Source organism: Setaria italica, chromosome VIII (genome assembly GCF_000263155.2).
Source record: "Setaria italica strain Yugu1 chromosome VIII, Setaria_italica_v2.0, whole genome shotgun sequence".
Taxonomy (NCBI): domain Eukaryota; kingdom Viridiplantae; phylum Streptophyta; class Magnoliopsida; order Poales; family Poaceae; genus Setaria; species Setaria italica.
In genome coordinates, this window is record NC_028457.1 from 35,568,618 (window position 1) to 35,585,989 (window position 17,372).

Genomic DNA, 17,372 nt, shown 5'->3' on the forward strand with positions numbered 1-17,372 from the left:
TACTGCTCAAGACTTTTATAAAAGGTGGTTGCCATCTGGAGAATGCAGAAAGAGAGAAGTGGCCTACTAGCTGTTTAGAGATGGCGAGCTTCAGTTGCCAGCAGCGCTCAGTCTCCCAGCGTATCTTCCTCGTCTCTGTCGTCCTCCTGCTGAACGCTTCCGCGGGGCTATGTAGCTGCTACAAGCGCATCTTCAGCTTTGGTGACTCCATCATCGACACCGGCAACTTCGCGAATGGCAAGGGCCCGCTCATGGAGTTCCCATTTGGCATGACATACTTCAAGCGCCCCACCGGGCGCATCTGCGACGGCCGTGTCCTCATCGATTTCTACGGTGAGTATCGTACCACAATGATCGATCAGTTTGTACATAGTATACTTGCATTGCTTAACACAGTGTGTGGTCATTGCTGTGCATTCTTGAGATCTCAGCTCAAGCGCTCCAGCTGCCACTGGTACCACCAAACCTGCCGGAGAAGGACACGGGGCTGTTCCCGAACGGCGCCAACTTCGCGGTGTTTGGCTCCACGGCGATGCCCCCGGAATACTTCCGTAGGTTCCACCACAGTGTGCCGTTGTGGTGTCACCTGGGCATGCAGATGGGCTGGTTCAAAGATCTCATGCACCGGATTGCCCCCAACGACGGTATAGACAGTGTATATATTACTCCATACACCGCATCCATGCATGCAATCGGTTGGTTATCCATTGCATGAACTATTCGATCTGTCAGATGCCAAGAGACGGATCCTTAGCGAGTCTCTCATCGTGCTGGGCGAGATCGGAGGCAATGACTACAACTACTGGTTCAGCGGCAATATGCCTCGCGAGCAAGCTGCCCAGTTCACCCCAGACATCATGGCAACCATAGGCTCTTCCATCCAGGTGCCAACTCCTTCCACTTTCATCATTGTACAGCTGCGTGTATACTTACTTAGGCACTTAGCTAGCCATTTTAATGCATGCATTATTTTGCAGGAGCTCATCAACATGGGTGCCAAGGTGATCATGGTCCCGAACAACTTCCCCATCGGGTGCGTGCCAGCATCCCTGAGTAGGTACAGGAGCAACAACCGCGCAGACTACGACGAGCTCGGGTGCCTCCGGTGGTACAACGACTTCTCCCAGAGGCACAACCAAGAGCTCCGCCGCGTGGTCGACGGGCTCGCCGCGCGGAACCCCGGCGTGAAGCTCATCTACGCCGACTACTACGGCGCCGCCATGGAGTTCATCAGGGACCCGCACAGGTTCGGCATCGGCGAGTCGGCGACCCCCTCACCGCGTGCTGCGGCGGCGACGACCAGCCGTACCACACCGACAGAAACTGTGACAGAACAGCCAGGATCTGGGGCAACCCGAGCAGCTTCGCCAGCTGGGATGGTGTGCACATGACGGAGAAGGCGTACGAGGTCATCGCCCGGGGGGTGCTCGACGGGCCGTTCGCCAATCCACCGTTGCTGAGGGCCTGCTGGCTAGAATTCTAAAGATGCCCCGAGCATTTTGCACGGGGATTTCAGGGGGTGTTTGGTAGTTATGGATCAATCCATTTCACTCCATGATCCAAAAAAAGAGAAGGAAAAAAGATCCAAAAAAAGAAAAGAAAGTGAGGGGTTAGAAGACCATTATTCCTTAAACCAACGCACCCTAGTTAGTTTGTTGCATTTGAGATTTGTAAAGCTTTTTGTCATTTTCGAAAAAAAATAGGCTATGTTCTCCCTCTCCTTTTTTAGAACAGCAGCTAATTACATGCCTAGATTTAGCCACCATTGTAACACTGAACAAATTTTGTGTAAAATAAAATTTAGTCATCTGGCTACGGTTCACGGTTAATTACTTCAGGTACCCTAGCAAAATCCCATGGTTAACTTATCCACCATTGTAACACTGAACGAATTGCTTTCAGAAAAGATACGTTCATGGCGAGGCTGAAGAGGGGCACACCAGGGCGACAGGGCGTCGATGTGCCTCCGTCACCGAAGGAAGAGGATTCGATGAACACGAGGCCCTCCTCCGGCAGGTAGCCGCCGAGCGTGTACAGGAACGCCCCGCCGGGATGGTGCCCGCCAGGCTGTGCACCTCCACCGTTCCTCGTCTGGACTGTGCACCGTCCTCGCCGGGTCGGCCGGCCGCCGGCGCTCGGCCTCCGCCGCCCCGCGGAGCTCGCGAAATCAGTGAAGCACCGGGAGTAGCCAGTAGCGGCCGTCCATGCGGGTACGGGGATACAAGCACCGCTGTCGTCCCGTAGCGGCATGGACACGAGCCGCCCCGCGGCGGCGGCCGTCCGCGCGCGCCCAGAGCACGACGTTGCCGGTGACGACGAGCCGATCGAGCACGAGGGGCCACCGCCATTGCGACGCTGGTGGCCGGAGAGGGAACGGAAGGGAGGCAACGAAACGACGTGGTCTCTGCGCGTGGCGCCGCGGCCTGACCGTGCACGAGAGGAGGTCCCTGGCTCTAACGCCGGCGGCCGGTCCCTGGCTACCGCATTTTGCAAACGAGCCCCGCTATTCAGGGGGTTATTTGAAATGTTCCGGATGCGTATTTTTGACGGTCCTGTTTAGCGATCCAATATTTTGCTAATTTTCAGGATATTTACTTTACTCATTCAATTCCACTTCCACACACCCTGTCAATCTGAAAACATGCCATTTTTATTTCAAAATCAGAATGCCGCAACCTAGACTTTTGTCGTGGATGCCATGATCCGCAACCCAACCTAGCCTTTTAGTGCGACGATCCCTCCACCACTCGTATGTTTTTACTTTTTAATGAGTGCAGTTTGGCATGCCCACTGAATGACTTGTCCTTTGTAGTGTATTTATTTGCACGGGCGTCTTGTCCCAGCCCTGGAATCGTAGGAAAAGTCACATACACTCTAATATCACTGGTGGAAAACCGAATATTAAACCTCATATCTCTCGAAAAACTAACCGGAATTAATTATTCAAGACTAAAGATAGACTAAAGAGCTTCTTTTAGTCTTGGGACGGCCGCCGTGCATGCTTCAGTGTCCTAGTGCAGCCGTGCATGCTAAAGAAGGGGCCCCGGAGGTCGCGAAATCGATGGAGGACAGGAAGTAGCGACCATCCATGCGGGACACCAGCGCCGCGGGCGTTCCTTAGCGGCATGGACACGTGCTGCCCCGCGGCGGCGGCCGACCGTGCCCAGAGCGAGCACGACGTTGCCGCTAATTTGAAAATTTCGGGATGAGTATTTTTTCACGTGGCCCCTAATTTGGATCGCGACCATTAATCGCGATCCAACGTTTTGCACATAACCCCTCGTATCGGTTCTGACTTCCCTGGGGTGGTTGATCGGAGGCTGGCGCGCGGCAATCCGGCGACGGCGGCGGGTGGAGACAGGCGAACGCCGGTCGCCGGGATCGAGGTCCTCCCGCTCACCATGCTCCTCGCATCTGAAGACTTGGTGTTGAACTCGACGGGCGATCGCCCCGCGCTTCCGTCCTGAAGGCCCGGCCGGCAGCTGAGCTGCGGCACCTGGTGCTCGGGCGCGGCTCGTGGAAGGACCTTGCAGACGATTGCGAATTCATGTCGGCGAAATTCAGGGTACATTTGATGGAAGCCCTGACCAACATCGTCAGGTGTCTGTCTGACAGGCCAGGCCAGGCAGACAGTAGCCAACATTATCAACTTAGCGGTTATACGGAAGTTATTCGAAAGAAGACTTGACGTCTTGCTGAATTTCAGATTGTGAATTTGCAGAGTGTTTAGAATTGAGTGCTCATATTCAGGCATTTTTTGCTGACAGGAGCACTCCGATGTTCTGGTAGATATTCAGCCATTCAGATTAAGAGTTTTCCTACCTGAATGTTCGATTCAGATCCTATTTCAGTGTGAAGAGCACTGAAGAGAACTTGCCGTCTTGGTGATGTTGACGACGCGATGTGCAGAACTGCCGTCCTTGGTGGTTGAGATAACTTGCTGACCTGCTTGGATCATACTGAAAAAAAAAAGGGTTCAATCCGACATTGCTTGGCCTTGCACTAGTGAAGAACCATGAAAACTGGTCAAAACCGGTCCTGAATTTTACTGGAGCACCAGCCAAATGCAACAGATATTCACTGTGTGTGACCCACTGCAAAGAACTATCTGAACACTTCTAGTGTTATGTCCATTGATGACATGATTGCTGACTACAAGCAGCAATTACTCATACAGAAAAAGGAATTATTGGTACTGATATCTTTCATAAATCCTAACACAGATTGCACTCCTTATAGTTGACACATCGTGCAAAATTTGGGGCCTCCGTTCTATCGCTAAAACTGAATACTACTCTGCCACTGATGTAGACAAGTTCAACGAGAAAGCAGCTCTAAAATGAATAAATGATGACCTTTCAGTGATCCTACATATTTGCAATTTTGAAATAATGCTCGAGGAAAATTATAGTATGAAGTTAGCATATGCCTAAAAGATAAATTCCTTGTATCGTGTTTCTAACTATTTATGTGCTAGACAAAGCTTTCAAACCCATATTCAATTCTACTAACACAAAGTACACGGAATGCCCATAGCAGGTTACTCTTCTTTCATAGTTTATGTTTCCCTATTTGTACAATATTTATTCTAATACACAGTCATAACATTTATAGAGAAACATTTTTCCAAAGGATCACCGTTTCATCCAACACGCAAAAGCAGTGTCCTTCAACACAGTTTTTCCAAATTTGACAGCAGCCACTTTTCCATTCAAACAACTACAATGTACGCGTCAAAGTAACGCATATATACTCACCCTCTCTTCAGCACTACACCTTGCACAATCCATCAAGCAAACAACAATCACCATTTCCCCAAGTCCTATCGTCACATCTCTACCCACACAGCTTCAGTAGCTCTGTTGTTCCCAATGGAGGAGCAGACTGTAGTCCTCATCGTGGGCGCAGGCCCAGCAGGCCTTGCAACGGCAGCATGCCTCACCCATCTTAGTATCCCTTATGTCATCGTCGAGCGTGAGGATTGCAGCGCATCCCTGTGGCGCAACCGTGCCTATGACCGCCTCAAGCTACACCTTGCAAAGGAGTTTTGCGAGTTGCCCCACATGTCGTACCCGGCAGATGCTCCAACCTACATTCCAAAGGATCAGTTCGTGAAGTACCTAGACAATTACATCGAGCGTTTCGACATCCGGCCAAAGTACCATACAGCCATCGAGTCATGCTCATATGATGAAGTTAGAAAGTGTTGGTTTAGCATGGCACGTGACGTGACAACATCGGTGGCTGTCAGGTACATAGCTAGGTTCCTTGTCGTGGCAAGTGGTGAGAACAGTGTGGGGAACATTCCGGTGATCCCTGGGCTGCAAAGCTTTGCTGGAGAGGCTATCCACTCGTCAAGATACAAATCAGGTTCCTCCTACTCAGGAAAGAATGTACTGGTGGTAGGGTGTGGCAACTCTGGAATGGAGATCGCCTATGACCTCGCATCTCATGGTGCCAACACATCCATTGTTGTTCGCAGCCCGGTAAGTTTGCTCTTCCGCTTGCTATCAGAACTCTAGCACACATGCAGACCTTAGTTAATTGTGCAAAGGAGAATTTTAGAAATATAAAAGCTTAAATTTTTAGCAAATTTTTTTCTAAGGAAATGGCATATACTCCTAAACACGAGAAAATGTATTGTAAGTGTACTTCTACTAAGATGAGCAATCTATGCATGTCTATGCTTCTGTGCTCTTACAAAATATATGTGTGTGACATGTTGTGTGCTTGCAGTTACATGTAGTGACAAAAGAAATAATGCGGCTGGGCATGACTTTGGTCCAACATACACCAGTGAACATTGTGGACGACCTTCTTGTGAGGATGTCGGATTTTGTGTTTGGAGACCTGTCAAGGCATGGCGTTGTGAGACCCAAATTGGGTCCTCTCCTCCTCAAGGCAAAAACTGGTCGATCAGCTGTGATTGATGTTGGGACAGTTGGTTTAATTAAGAATGGCACCATCAAAGTAAGCATATTTCCTCATATGATAAAATTATATAGCAATGTTTCTTCATAAATTATTCAAGTTGTTTATCTCTCTTTAGGTGCTTGGAAATATTTCCAAAATCAAGGGCAACATAGTTGAATTTGAAGGCAGGAAAGAAAGCGCTTTCGATGCCATTGTTTTTGCAACTGGATATAAAAGCACGGCAAATACGTGGCTCAAGGTAGCACCATTAATGTTTAAATTAAATTTATAGAACAATTTGTGTCATTCTTGTTTAAACAAATCAATACATTTTGCAATTTATGATTTCAGAATGGTGAGAGCATGTTAAATGATGATGGATTGCCAAAGCAAGAATTCCCATATCATTGGAAGGGTGCAAATGGGCTCTATTGTGCGGGTTTGGCAAAGAGAGGCCTAGCTGGCATTGCCATGGATGCCAAGAATATTGCCAATGACATCTCGTCTAACTACCATGCTTAAACGTGATACCTAGATGATTTGGACAGCATTTAACTGTATTGTCCAAGGCAGTGGTACGGTGCTATCTTCTAGCCTCTAGAAGCAGCGGACGCGTCGGAGTCGGTTGGAGAGTCCGAGCCGCGAAGGGACCCGGTATCGCCTAGGGTTGCATGGCATGGGCTCACCGCAACAAACAGCAGCATCGAGCCGGCGGCGAAGGTGGAGGGCAAGGCCAAGCCTGCGGCGGCGAGCAGCGTCGAGACGGCGGCGAAGGCGGAGGACAAGCCCAAGCGCAAGCCGGCGGCGAAGGTGGAGGACAAGCCGGAGCCAGCGGTGATCGCCGCCGGGACCGAGAGGGTGGATGAAGGTTTCATCCAGTACCTGCGGACGCGTCCCGTGCGTCGGCTCAGTCCTCTCCCCGAAATCCTCCGCAAGAACCGCCCCTGGCTTGTAGAGAGTTACCGAGCCGCTGTTGCCATGAGCAACGAGATGGAAGACCTGTACGAGGACATCTTGAGGCAGCACGACGAGAAGGGGTACGCCTTGGTGAGGGTCGAGCGCTTCGACAATGGCAAGAAGAGGTTGTATCGTCTCCCCGTGGAAGAAACTGCATGGGGTTTCGCTGGGGTATATGGCTAAGATGTTTATCCTGCTGTCTGCTGTGTCGTCTGATCTATCCGTGTGATGTTGCTAAATTATGGTGCTAAATTTGGAACTGTTTAAGTGGTTATTACGGTTCCTAGTGTTGCTGATACTGAATCTACCAGCTCTTCTATGTGTTCCACTTGTTTCGCAAGAGCTTTCGTTTGTCTGCGGCTCTGGCCTTTCTACCAGCTCTTCTATGCTGTTGGTTGTCGCCGTCATTCCGCATCGTCGCCGTCCGAGTACGTTCTCCGGTAATCAGAAACACACGCAAAAATGAACTCGGCGAGTACACCAGTCGCTCTCCACCACGTCCACGTCGAAGCACAGGCGCTGAACTGCCCGATCAAGACGACACAATGCGGTCACCTGGAACACCGTGTTCGTCAGCGCGCTCTCCCACCCGCCCGTCCCTGCAACGCAAGCCACGACGATTGAGCTAACATGTGCATTGGCATCTCGGCATGAACACAGGCAGATGAAGAAGATGTACCGGTGGTTGGGATGACGAAGGGGTCGGGTGCCAGGGGTGGTCTTGAAGATCGGTTTCTTCACGTCCTCCAGGAGCGGTGCAATCACCTGCACGAGCCGGCGGTATTCCATCGGAGAAACGAGCAACTTGGACTGGTGGCACGTGAGGAACTGTATTGGCCAGGTGCAGGGGCGGCGGAAACGATTTGGCAGCACGCAGAATCGCGGAGAAACGAGCGGCGCGCATCTCTGGCGCCGAATCGCCAGGGGCGGCGCAGAACCGCGTAGGCTGGGGCAGCGCACGTGCGACTGAATCGGCGGGGAGTTTTTGGAAAAAAAATCTAGGAGGGGGGTTTAAGCACAAAATTGTCCCACCTCTTGCCCCATCCATTGGATTCCTGTGTCCCTGATTGTTCGTTTCCAAGTTTCCACGGGTTGCTTGGTTTGCACGTAATACGTTGCCTACAGAATGAGGCTTGTGTAGTGTTAATTTAAGCAAAAATGGATGCCTAAAACTTTGAATTCAAGATGAGTCTTGAATAATATATGCAAAATCTTGTAGAGTCTAAATGTGAATTGGACACAAGTAGTGTGGACCCTCATATTTTATAAGCGATGAACTTGCTGCTATTATTGAGGCTAAGTGGTAGTCACTACCAAGATATAGTCTCTATCATCATGTACTAGTGTTCCAACACATGTAGTCACCGAAATGGTGTAGACCTCACGGTAGAGGACGAGAAACTCGTTGCTATTGACATATATACCTTAGACTCCACTATCATGTGTTGTACTAGTAGGTAATCACCATGTTGGTGTAGACCTTGCTTGATTCATATTCAAAATTATGTGCAAGTGTTGATCCCGCAGCACTATATATTATCATACTACCTTGTGTATGGCCAATATGAGATATGGATTAAGGTAATCACTGGATAAAGGTGTAGACCTATAATTATTCCAAACTTTGATATTGGGTACGCAGTAGTACTAGAGTACCACCTTGTGTATGGCCAATATATAAGGTTTTGGAATATTATGTTATTTTAAATTGATAAGGTAGCACTTGTATTTTGCATAAAAATAAGCATGTTAGGCAATGTCTATCCTTTATTGCTTAATTATTGGTAAATATAATTCTGCTTGAATTAAGCTCATTGATCATATGTCATGATGTTTGGTGCTTAATTAATGTGAATTACTATTGTTAAATTGCAAGAAATAAAATTTTGCAATAATAACAAGTTTTCTAAGTGTATATAGGGAATGCACAGAGGCATACACATTGAACACAGCAAAATAAAAATCCAGTGCTTGTTTGGTTTGGAATGGAACATGAATTAACAATACAATAAGGGCTCCTTTGGAAGGGCTTCTCGCGCAGGGCTCGGCATGCGGAGCCGGAGCCGAAGCCGCGGAGCTACTTTTTTTTTCTACGCCATGCAGCCTCAAAACGGCTCCGACTCCTCCTGCGGATGGCTAAAAACGGCTCCGGCGTCGTAACCGTTTGGTGCGGCTCCAGCTTCTCCGTGCTCCGGTAAGCGTGCGGAGCCGGAGCCCTCCCAAAGGGGCCCTAAATCATGTGACGTTGCAGCAGCGAATTACTAGGAAGCCTGAGGGGCTTTATGTGAATTCACTGCTAGCCTGGCCTTTCCAGCCTGATAGGCCCATTCCGGCCCGGTAGATCCATGCGGGCCCGAGTCATTGGGGAGAGGGGCAGTTCGGGTTTGCCACCCCTTCCCACTTTGCCGCCGCCGCCTGTTGGCCGTCGAGGAGACGGCTCTCGCAGAGTCGCTGCCCCTGCGAGACCGGGCTCGCTCGCCCCTGCCGTTCCGCCGGTAATGTGTGGCCGGCCATGAGGCTTGGGGGCAGTAGCCCCTGGTGGGGATGCGCGCGGAGCGCTTGATGCGGCCGACGGACGAGCAAGGCCTGCTGCGATACGCATGTAGATGCATGGCGTTGCAGGCCCCTGTCAATTATTTGCTGCGGCCAGCAGCAACTTGGGCGGAAGCGTTCGGAACTGAAGGTATGCCATGGATTGGGAAATTGTTCTTTCGCACGGCGCTTATCTGTTGGTGCAGATGAACTCTTCCTTTGATCTTGTTTCTGCTTGTTTGCCGGAGCATCAACTATCCTGCGTGTTTGTGGATTAGCGATGCAAAGGCAAGTTTGACTAATTATGTAAAGACAAGCTGAACTCAAGAGAAGATTCATGTTCGAATGGCCTTTTGATGTTTTCTCTTGCAAATTCGGTGTGATTGCCTGTTCGTGATGCAGACGTGTTGCGAGATTCTTTTTCGATGCATCTGTTGGCCTCCTATGTGCGTTGGTCTTGGATTCCTGTGCCTGTGTTCTTGCCGTGAGAATATAGGCATCAAGTAGAGATTTTTGAGACTAATTTGTCTCTGTTTTCAATATGCCTGCACATACTCAATTAGAGATGCAAGAGTAAGAAAAAGAGAAATGTAGAGACATATTGAGATGGAGGCCGGCAGTCTCCATTTTCGTTGTCTTCTGTTCTTGATTTGGCCGATTAACTACTAATCATGTGCTAATCACGTGGTTAGGATTAATTGATCACATCTCTAATTATTGCTGACAACGCCATCCATGCCCCCGACCCTGGGCAAGGGCATCAGGCGACACCATCATCGGACGGTGCCGGACTTGCGATGGCGTCGTCAGCGGCCAGCGCGGCCTGCCGGACAACCCCGAACGCCGCCCCGCGAGCGCTCCAGTCTGGTCCACACGGCTGCCGCCGAAGAGGAGGGAGGGTTGCCCGTTGACCGGTCGTCAGTAGAAGATGCATGCAGATGGAGCCAGTCAACCGAAGAACAATGCAGGGGGTGCCGTGCCTTCCACCGCCCAGCTCTTCCATGCCATGACTGCGACGACGCTGCAGTGCTAGCATGGTTCATTCTCAGGATTGAAGCATGCCCTTGTTGGCCTGCTAAATCTGAATCCTGAACCTGCATGCAGTGATATGTGCTGGCTTCTTCAAGTTGTGATGCAGCAAGATGATTCTGAACAATTCAGAGCTGTTGTCCTCTGCACCATTCTTGCTGGCTGCTGACGTTTTGTTCGGCGCAGAGATGGAGTCAGCGTGGCCATGGTGATGTGGGGCTTCCACCTGCCATGCTTTGTTCAGTTGGTTTGTGATGGTCTCAAGTTTGAGCAACCCTGAACCTGCAAACTGCAAAACCGTCCACCTGAATCCTGCATCGCAAAGCATGGTCCACATTGTTTGCTTGGCCTGCTGAATCTGAACCAACTGGAACAGCGGGTCTCATCCAAAATCAGGATGCCAATTGCGTTCCAGAAGCCGGCTGGCCACTGCACCTGCACCATATACTAAAAGCGTCCCCCTTGTGATTTATGTTCCTGAATCTCAATATGAAAGATTAATTTGAATTTGAATTTCTGCATCTTTGCTTAACTTTATGTACACTACTAGCAGCTGGCCCCTGCAGCAGTTCAGATTGCTGCTCCCGTTATGTGGAAAAAGCTGCGCAACTTTCTCCATGTGACAGCGTTAGTGTGAGCTGACAGACATTCCTGCAGGGGACATTCAAATAAAAAACTCTCACTATGCACACCTTCCCGTTCAGCATGTGCAGTAGGATCAGCCGGTCACCAACTGAACATTGGCCATGCCAAAACATATACTGCCGCAGTTTCTGACTGCTTCAACACAGGCTTCACAGGAGAAGATGCAAAGTTTAACTAATGCATAACAAAATCACTAGTGACTTCCACAAAAGGTGGGGTGGGTAAAAGTACCAATGAATTTATATCCTACAGTTTCGCTGCCAAAGAAAAGAAAAGAAAACAACTCCCTTCCCAGCATACCAAATACAAGAATACCGCTTCCTGTTGGGTACATCAACTTTTGTGTCCTAGCCCACACAGACCCTCAAATTTGGTGCCTGTATGAATTTAATCTGCAGCCAGTTTGGTGGATTGTCTTTTAGCAGACCCAGACTACCGTTGCCTCATCATTCTTTCTTCACCCGGTTGCGTGCCGCCCTTGCTGAGCTCGACCGCTCCGCCTGGGAGAACATGATGAACACATGCATAACCCCTGTCACGAGGGCCATCCCGGCAGCGGTGAACGCTACGCCTCTCCATGTCGATAGGAGCTGCGTCCACTTGAAGAACTGGATGGCACCAAATAAAAGGAGGCATGCCCAAAACAGGGTCACCTGTTCCATCAGAAGAAATAGGGAATCAGTTAGTTGCCAGGGACATGCTAAACTGCTGACGCATTTAGAGATGGCATGTCAATTTGGTTAAAGCAAATCTTTTGAGCTATGACATGGCTAGCTAAATCATACAGTTTTTGAACAAAAGATGGGTTTCCTGCAACAATGCAACAACTGCAGGAGGTTTCCGCAAGGCTGTACAACCACCTCTTCTATGGCCCAAAACCCAATTCCTACACTAGTACTTCATTTTCTTGGCTGCGCAGGGTCATGTATCGATAGCATCAAGATTCTACATAATATTTGTTTAAGTAACCTGACCCACCAGCAAAAGTGACCCACCAGCAAAAGCACCCTGCTTCAAGCACATTTACACAAAACCACCAATTGCCCATGGCAGCAAGACCAACTTTTCGCAATCAGCAAAGACAACAATCACTAAAGCATTTGAGGGTGCCATTGCCAGTAATCATGCTGTTGCAGATTATATTTGTATAACATGCTATTGTATTGAGGTTTTACCAGCAATGATTTCACCGGACGACCAATTGGTCTAATCTCCTCATCAAATGTGCCTGTTGCCAAGTGCTTATCCAGTAAGGCATCCTGTAGCAGAAAGGGAGACAGATAGTATGTACTTGAGAATTAGTTGGTCGAACATAGATGAAGAATTTTAATTTTCAACAAGCTCCAAAACACGTCTGAAAATAACTATAGATAGTTCAGTACCTTAGCTACAAAAATGTCTTTGCACCATTTTGAAACATCCTCATCTGACTTTGGCATCTCACTCATTGCATGACGTTTCATGCGAACATGTATCTAGAGGGAAAAAAATTGTAGTAATTTGTTTAACATCACAATAAGTAATTGAGCATCTGAGCATTGAAATTTGCAATTTAGATTGTACTGTGTCCAATTTGATTTTAAGACACTTTAGTGATACTGAAAAATAATAAATTCAATTTAGTGTTTAGCTGATACAACTCTGTTTCCGTATTGATCTGCCTTCAGATATTCATTGAGTTAGCAAACTTACCACTGACGGTTGCCCTTTCAAAATCCGCAGCATTGTTGGTTGAGGTGAATCTTTGGGAACTATGACAGTTGTGTCATAAATGGCTGGAACAAAATCTCGCATAATACTCACAGCAGATACGAATCCCTGGAATTTTCCACAAGAGTATCAGTACATAGCTTTATTGCAAAACATTAAAGTGGTGCCGGATAAGAGGCAAATGCATGATACAACTATAGTTTCTTGATAACTACTCCCTCTGTCCCAAAAAACAAGTTATTCTAGGTTTCTCCTAAATCAAACATTTTTAAGTTCGACCAAGTTTATACAAAAAACTAGAAATGTTTATGATGCGAAATAAGTGCCATTAGATTCATCATGAGATATATTTTCATAATATACCTATCTGATGCCATAAACGCTGATACTTTTCTCCATAAATTTGGTCAAAGTTAAGAAAGTTTGACTTAAAGACAAACCTAGAATGACTTGTTTTTTGGGACGGAGGGAGTATTGTCCATAACTGTCGAGAATAGATTACTCAGCCATTCCATAAAATCAAGAAAGTAGTCCGTATTCATTACTTTACGTACTAGAGCCATATGTTCCCAACAAATACTACTCTGAAATGTTGTGTTCGAACCTCAAGATTATCCTTTTAGCTTTATGATTGTAGTTGTGTCATCAATGTACAAAAAGGCTGATTTTTTCCCTACATGTTTGCATGTATAAGTAACTGGAACCAACAGATATGTTAAGTTCTACATGCAGTCATTGCACTGCTGACAGTTATTGTGATTATACTCAAAACATTATGAGGGATGAATTCTGTCAACGAACTAAGGAAAATGAATTCTGTCAACGAACTAAGAAAAAGGTAACTTCAAATCATATGAACAATGTAGCTTTTGGGAGTATGCGAAGTTACATTTTGAAATTAGAATCACACATTACATCTGTTATGTACAATACAACAGAAGGCTAATGTAGTAAAAGTTCTTGTTCATTTGCAACGTTAGAATCAATTCAAAGAGAGAACAGTGATGTACCTTGGTGCGTGGAATAAGTACATTTCGCGGAGCTGGTAAGCCCTGTGAAGCTGCATACTCCTGAGCTGCGAGAAGCTTTGCTGGAGTAAAGCGAGTACCCTCAACGAAAAGGGCTAGCCAAAATGGTCTAGGGAAGTCATTCAACCTTTGGAGGCCCCACTATAATCAAGATTTACAAGATCACTAGGTGAAAAAGGAAAACTAAAATTTCTTGTACATAAAAGGTGGAGAGTTACCTTTAGTGTCTTTTCATCCTTTGCCCAGCTCCTCTCCAAAAAGAGGTATTCTGCAAACCACATGGACCAGCCAATAACCTGCAGAAAGTGGTAAAGATGACTTACAGAATATTAAAGCATGACCCACCTACTGTAAGCCTCTAGCAGAGATAACGCAAGTAGGATCTGAAACCTGGCATGTTTGCTTCACTTGCTGCTAGTGCATGAATGCCTTATAAACATAAATGGATCCTACCATAAATGTAAGCTAACTTCCACATAACTGAACCTAATGATGGCTATATATTCATTTTTTCTTACCAAAAGTATACTATCTGGACTTAGTTCTATCATTTTATTTCCAGATATACCTGCTATTCCACATTGATCAACTCCGTGAAATAGGTAATGGTACTTGACTACTTGTCGAAACACTTTTGCTTCTCAGTTAGTACACGCTGGACCTCAATAGCTAACATAAAATAAGACTCGGTCCAGAAAAAAATAGAAGTACTATCAATTTCAGGCCGTACTTGATACAGTTAGTGCAGTTGTATAGCAAGAACAAATCTTTAAGCAATTTTGCTTGGGAACATTACAATGTAATATGCTATCCTAATTTCTTGATACTAGACAAGCAAGTTTCGACCAAATGTATTCGTCTATGTTGCTTACTTATGTCACAAATAACTTTCTGACACGTGCTTTACAATAAATGGCACTAGCCAACCAAGTAGACCAATCACAAGAGCTCGGGCATGAGATAAATTTTAAGTTACACGCTACAGAAAAATACATATGAGCCAACTCACTGGAAGAAACTTTGATGACTTCTTCATCACAGCAAGTGTACTTCCAAGGCATCCCGAGCGCTGAACACATAACCAGAGCAGAAAAAGAAATCAATAAGCTAAACAAGTTTGTAACAGCAATTCAGAAAGATGGGAGGTAACAACCTGCGCCAATATCCATCCAATAAGCCAGTCAATATCACTACGATGATTTGATATGATGAGTGCATGCTCTTTACCTACAGAATTATTCAGATAAACTTGTAATCCAACTCTAACATTTTTCTTAAGCTGGCATGGCAGTTAATGTAAGCACCAGCAATTTGAGTAACAAAATCTTAAAATTTGGATCCTTACCCATTGATCGGTAAGTTTCCTCATCAGCATGCAGTTGTACCTGCAGAACATAACTGAATTTATATTGTGATAAAAATTGCTTCGAAAAAATCGTTGAACATTAAGTTCGTATGTTAAGTACTTATTAAGAAGTATTTTCATTTAGATTTACTCATGAAAAGGTAGAGAACAACAGCCTCAATTAGCAGTCCAATCGTTTTACACATAACATAGTTATGTAAACATTAAGTCATCGCAATATAATTTACCATAATTTGTCTAATAGTATACTTCCATAATACATCAGGGAAAAAAAACACCTTCATAGTTTGACAAGCCACACTGCCATAGCTATCTTTCTTTTCATCTTTACAGACTTATCAGTTCATGCATAACACATCATACTCAACTCTAGCTAAGGTAGGTTGTCTATCTTTATCAACGCCCCTAACAGGCTAACAGTTATGTTGTGTTAGTCCTTGGGACTGCATTTTCTGAACTTGATGTGTGAGAGCTAAGTTCTTGAAACCGCTTTGCTTACTTTCTTCGGCTTGACATATCCATCTACCAGATTCTGTTAGGGTGTAACGCTGAAAATAGCTGCTTCGCTCAGTTCGTTCATAAATGCTAGCTAGTTCCACTGGATAACATTTCCAAAACATGACAAGTGACACGTACAAGTAAGGTTGACTAGCAAACCGACAAAATGATGCAATCTCATTCTCATGGCGCGAATGCAACTTTAACTCCTAATGTAACGGCAGAAACAAGTTAAAACTAATATAGAAATGCAATGAGAAATAAAAATCTGCTTTGCTGCTGACCACATCTACATACCTTGACACCTGCCCACCAGTCCACAACCCAAACCAGCTGAAGCCACAGCAGCTCGGCCAGGAATCTGTTGATCCGCCGGTAGAAGCTCTTTGAGAAGGGCCTTATTGTCACAAATAGGATGGCCTGAAAATTTCCGGGCAGATACAAACAGATCAAGAAATGTTGAGTGGTGGGTGTCTTACTGTGTAGTTCATGTCATTACCAGATCAATAGCAGTAAGTTTTGATCGTATCAATAGAAAGTTAGCAGTTTTGAGTACAACTACCATTCTTAGCCGCAGTCAAGGAAATTTCTGAATTATACTTTACAGAAGCATTATACTACCACGAAAATTAACAGACCCAGATGAAGCTTTTCCCCCTAATAGACACATCTTTGAGTGAAAAGACGAGTGGAATCATCAGGACGAACGAAATCCCAGAGGGCAACCGTGACAATCCGTGTCTAAAAGGATCAAATCTTTCAGTAAAACACGCGATCAGTCCAGATTAACCTGCGACGCGCAACCATCGTTCAGGCATCCAACAAAGACGCCTGGACCCATGTCTTGAAAGGGAAAAAATCAAATCTTTTGCTAATTCGCATCAGATCAGCCCGTCCGCTCAAAGAGGAAAATGGAAAACAAATCGAGCTGAGCGGCTCCGGTGGGGAGGGAGGCTGGATACCTGGATGGTGTTGACGATGAGGCCGGAGAGGAGGAAGAGCAGGCCGAGGGGGAGCACGACGAGCACGAGCGGGATCGCCATGTCCGACCGGCGCCGCCGCTTCCAATCTCGGAGGTGGGGTCCGGCGGGAGGCGGCGGTGGAGAAGCTGCGGCGCGGCGCTCCTTCCCCGGCGAGGGGCGGCTCGGTCGGCGAGCTGCGGTGGGCGGAGGCGGTTCCGCCGGCGACGAGGAGGACGGGGCACGCGAGGCGGATTCTGAGGTTTTTATTATAGAGGGGGTGTGGTGGATGGATGAGCGCTGGGAGGCAGGCGATGGAGTGAAGCGGATGCGTCCATGGTTGGCAACACGAGAGAGATGGTGTGACACGTCGGATAACTCATTTTCCAGAATTTTTTTTTTTGGATTTTTCACTTTCATTTTTGTTTTTAGAGGGGACCTTTTTATCTAGTACTCCTATAGGTGGCAAATGCAAGGTTCCTGATAAATATGATTTAATTTTAAAGGTCATTTTCTATAAAAAAAAAGTTTTTTTTGGTGTGAAACTATTTTCGAGTTCACGGGAACGAAAGGCTCCAGAATGAAGAAGTTACAACCTCAAATCCAAAATATGTGTGAAATTGCAGAACATGTCTTGGGCTAATGTAAAGAGAGAAAGATGGCAAAAGGCTCTCTTTATTCATGCGTTTTGTACATGTGGCAAATTCTGTTAGACAACGTCTTGCATAAAAGAAA

General features: G+C 46.6%; 2 protein-coding genes and 1 pseudogene across 2 annotated transcripts; 2 read left to right on the plus strand and 1 right to left on the minus strand.

Moving 5' to 3' along the window:
* Positions 1 to 80: 80 nt before the first annotated feature.
* Positions 81 to 1,483, plus strand: LOC101761200 (annotated as a pseudogene).
* Positions 1,484 to 4,871: 3,388 nt separating this feature from the next.
* Positions 4,872 to 7,053, plus strand: LOC101761589 (probable indole-3-pyruvate monooxygenase YUCCA10). Its single transcript, XM_004980736.1, has 5 exons — positions 4,872 to 5,486; positions 5,737 to 5,970; positions 6,050 to 6,172; positions 6,265 to 6,429; positions 6,508 to 7,053. Exons 1-5 carry the CDS (start codon positions 4,872 to 4,874, stop codon positions 7,051 to 7,053), a joined length of 1,683 nt encoding a protein of 560 aa, XP_004980793.1.
* Positions 7,054 to 11,235: 4,182 nt separating this feature from the next.
* Positions 11,236 to 16,949, minus strand: LOC101764153 (1-acyl-sn-glycerol-3-phosphate acyltransferase PLS1). Its single transcript, XM_004979754.4, has 11 exons — positions 16,641 to 16,949; positions 15,976 to 16,098; positions 15,160 to 15,199; positions 14,968 to 15,041; positions 14,824 to 14,883; positions 14,033 to 14,110; positions 13,797 to 13,955; positions 12,769 to 12,894; positions 12,459 to 12,551; positions 12,252 to 12,335; positions 11,236 to 11,729 (listed from the first exon to the last, which is right to left on the minus strand). The coding sequence occupies exons 1-11, from the start codon at positions 16,719 to 16,721 to the stop codon at positions 11,523 to 11,525; spliced, it is 1,125 nt and encodes a 374-aa protein (XP_004979811.1). The 5' UTR covers positions 16,722 to 16,949; the 3' UTR covers positions 11,236 to 11,522.
* Positions 16,950 to 17,372: the final 423 nt, after the last annotated feature.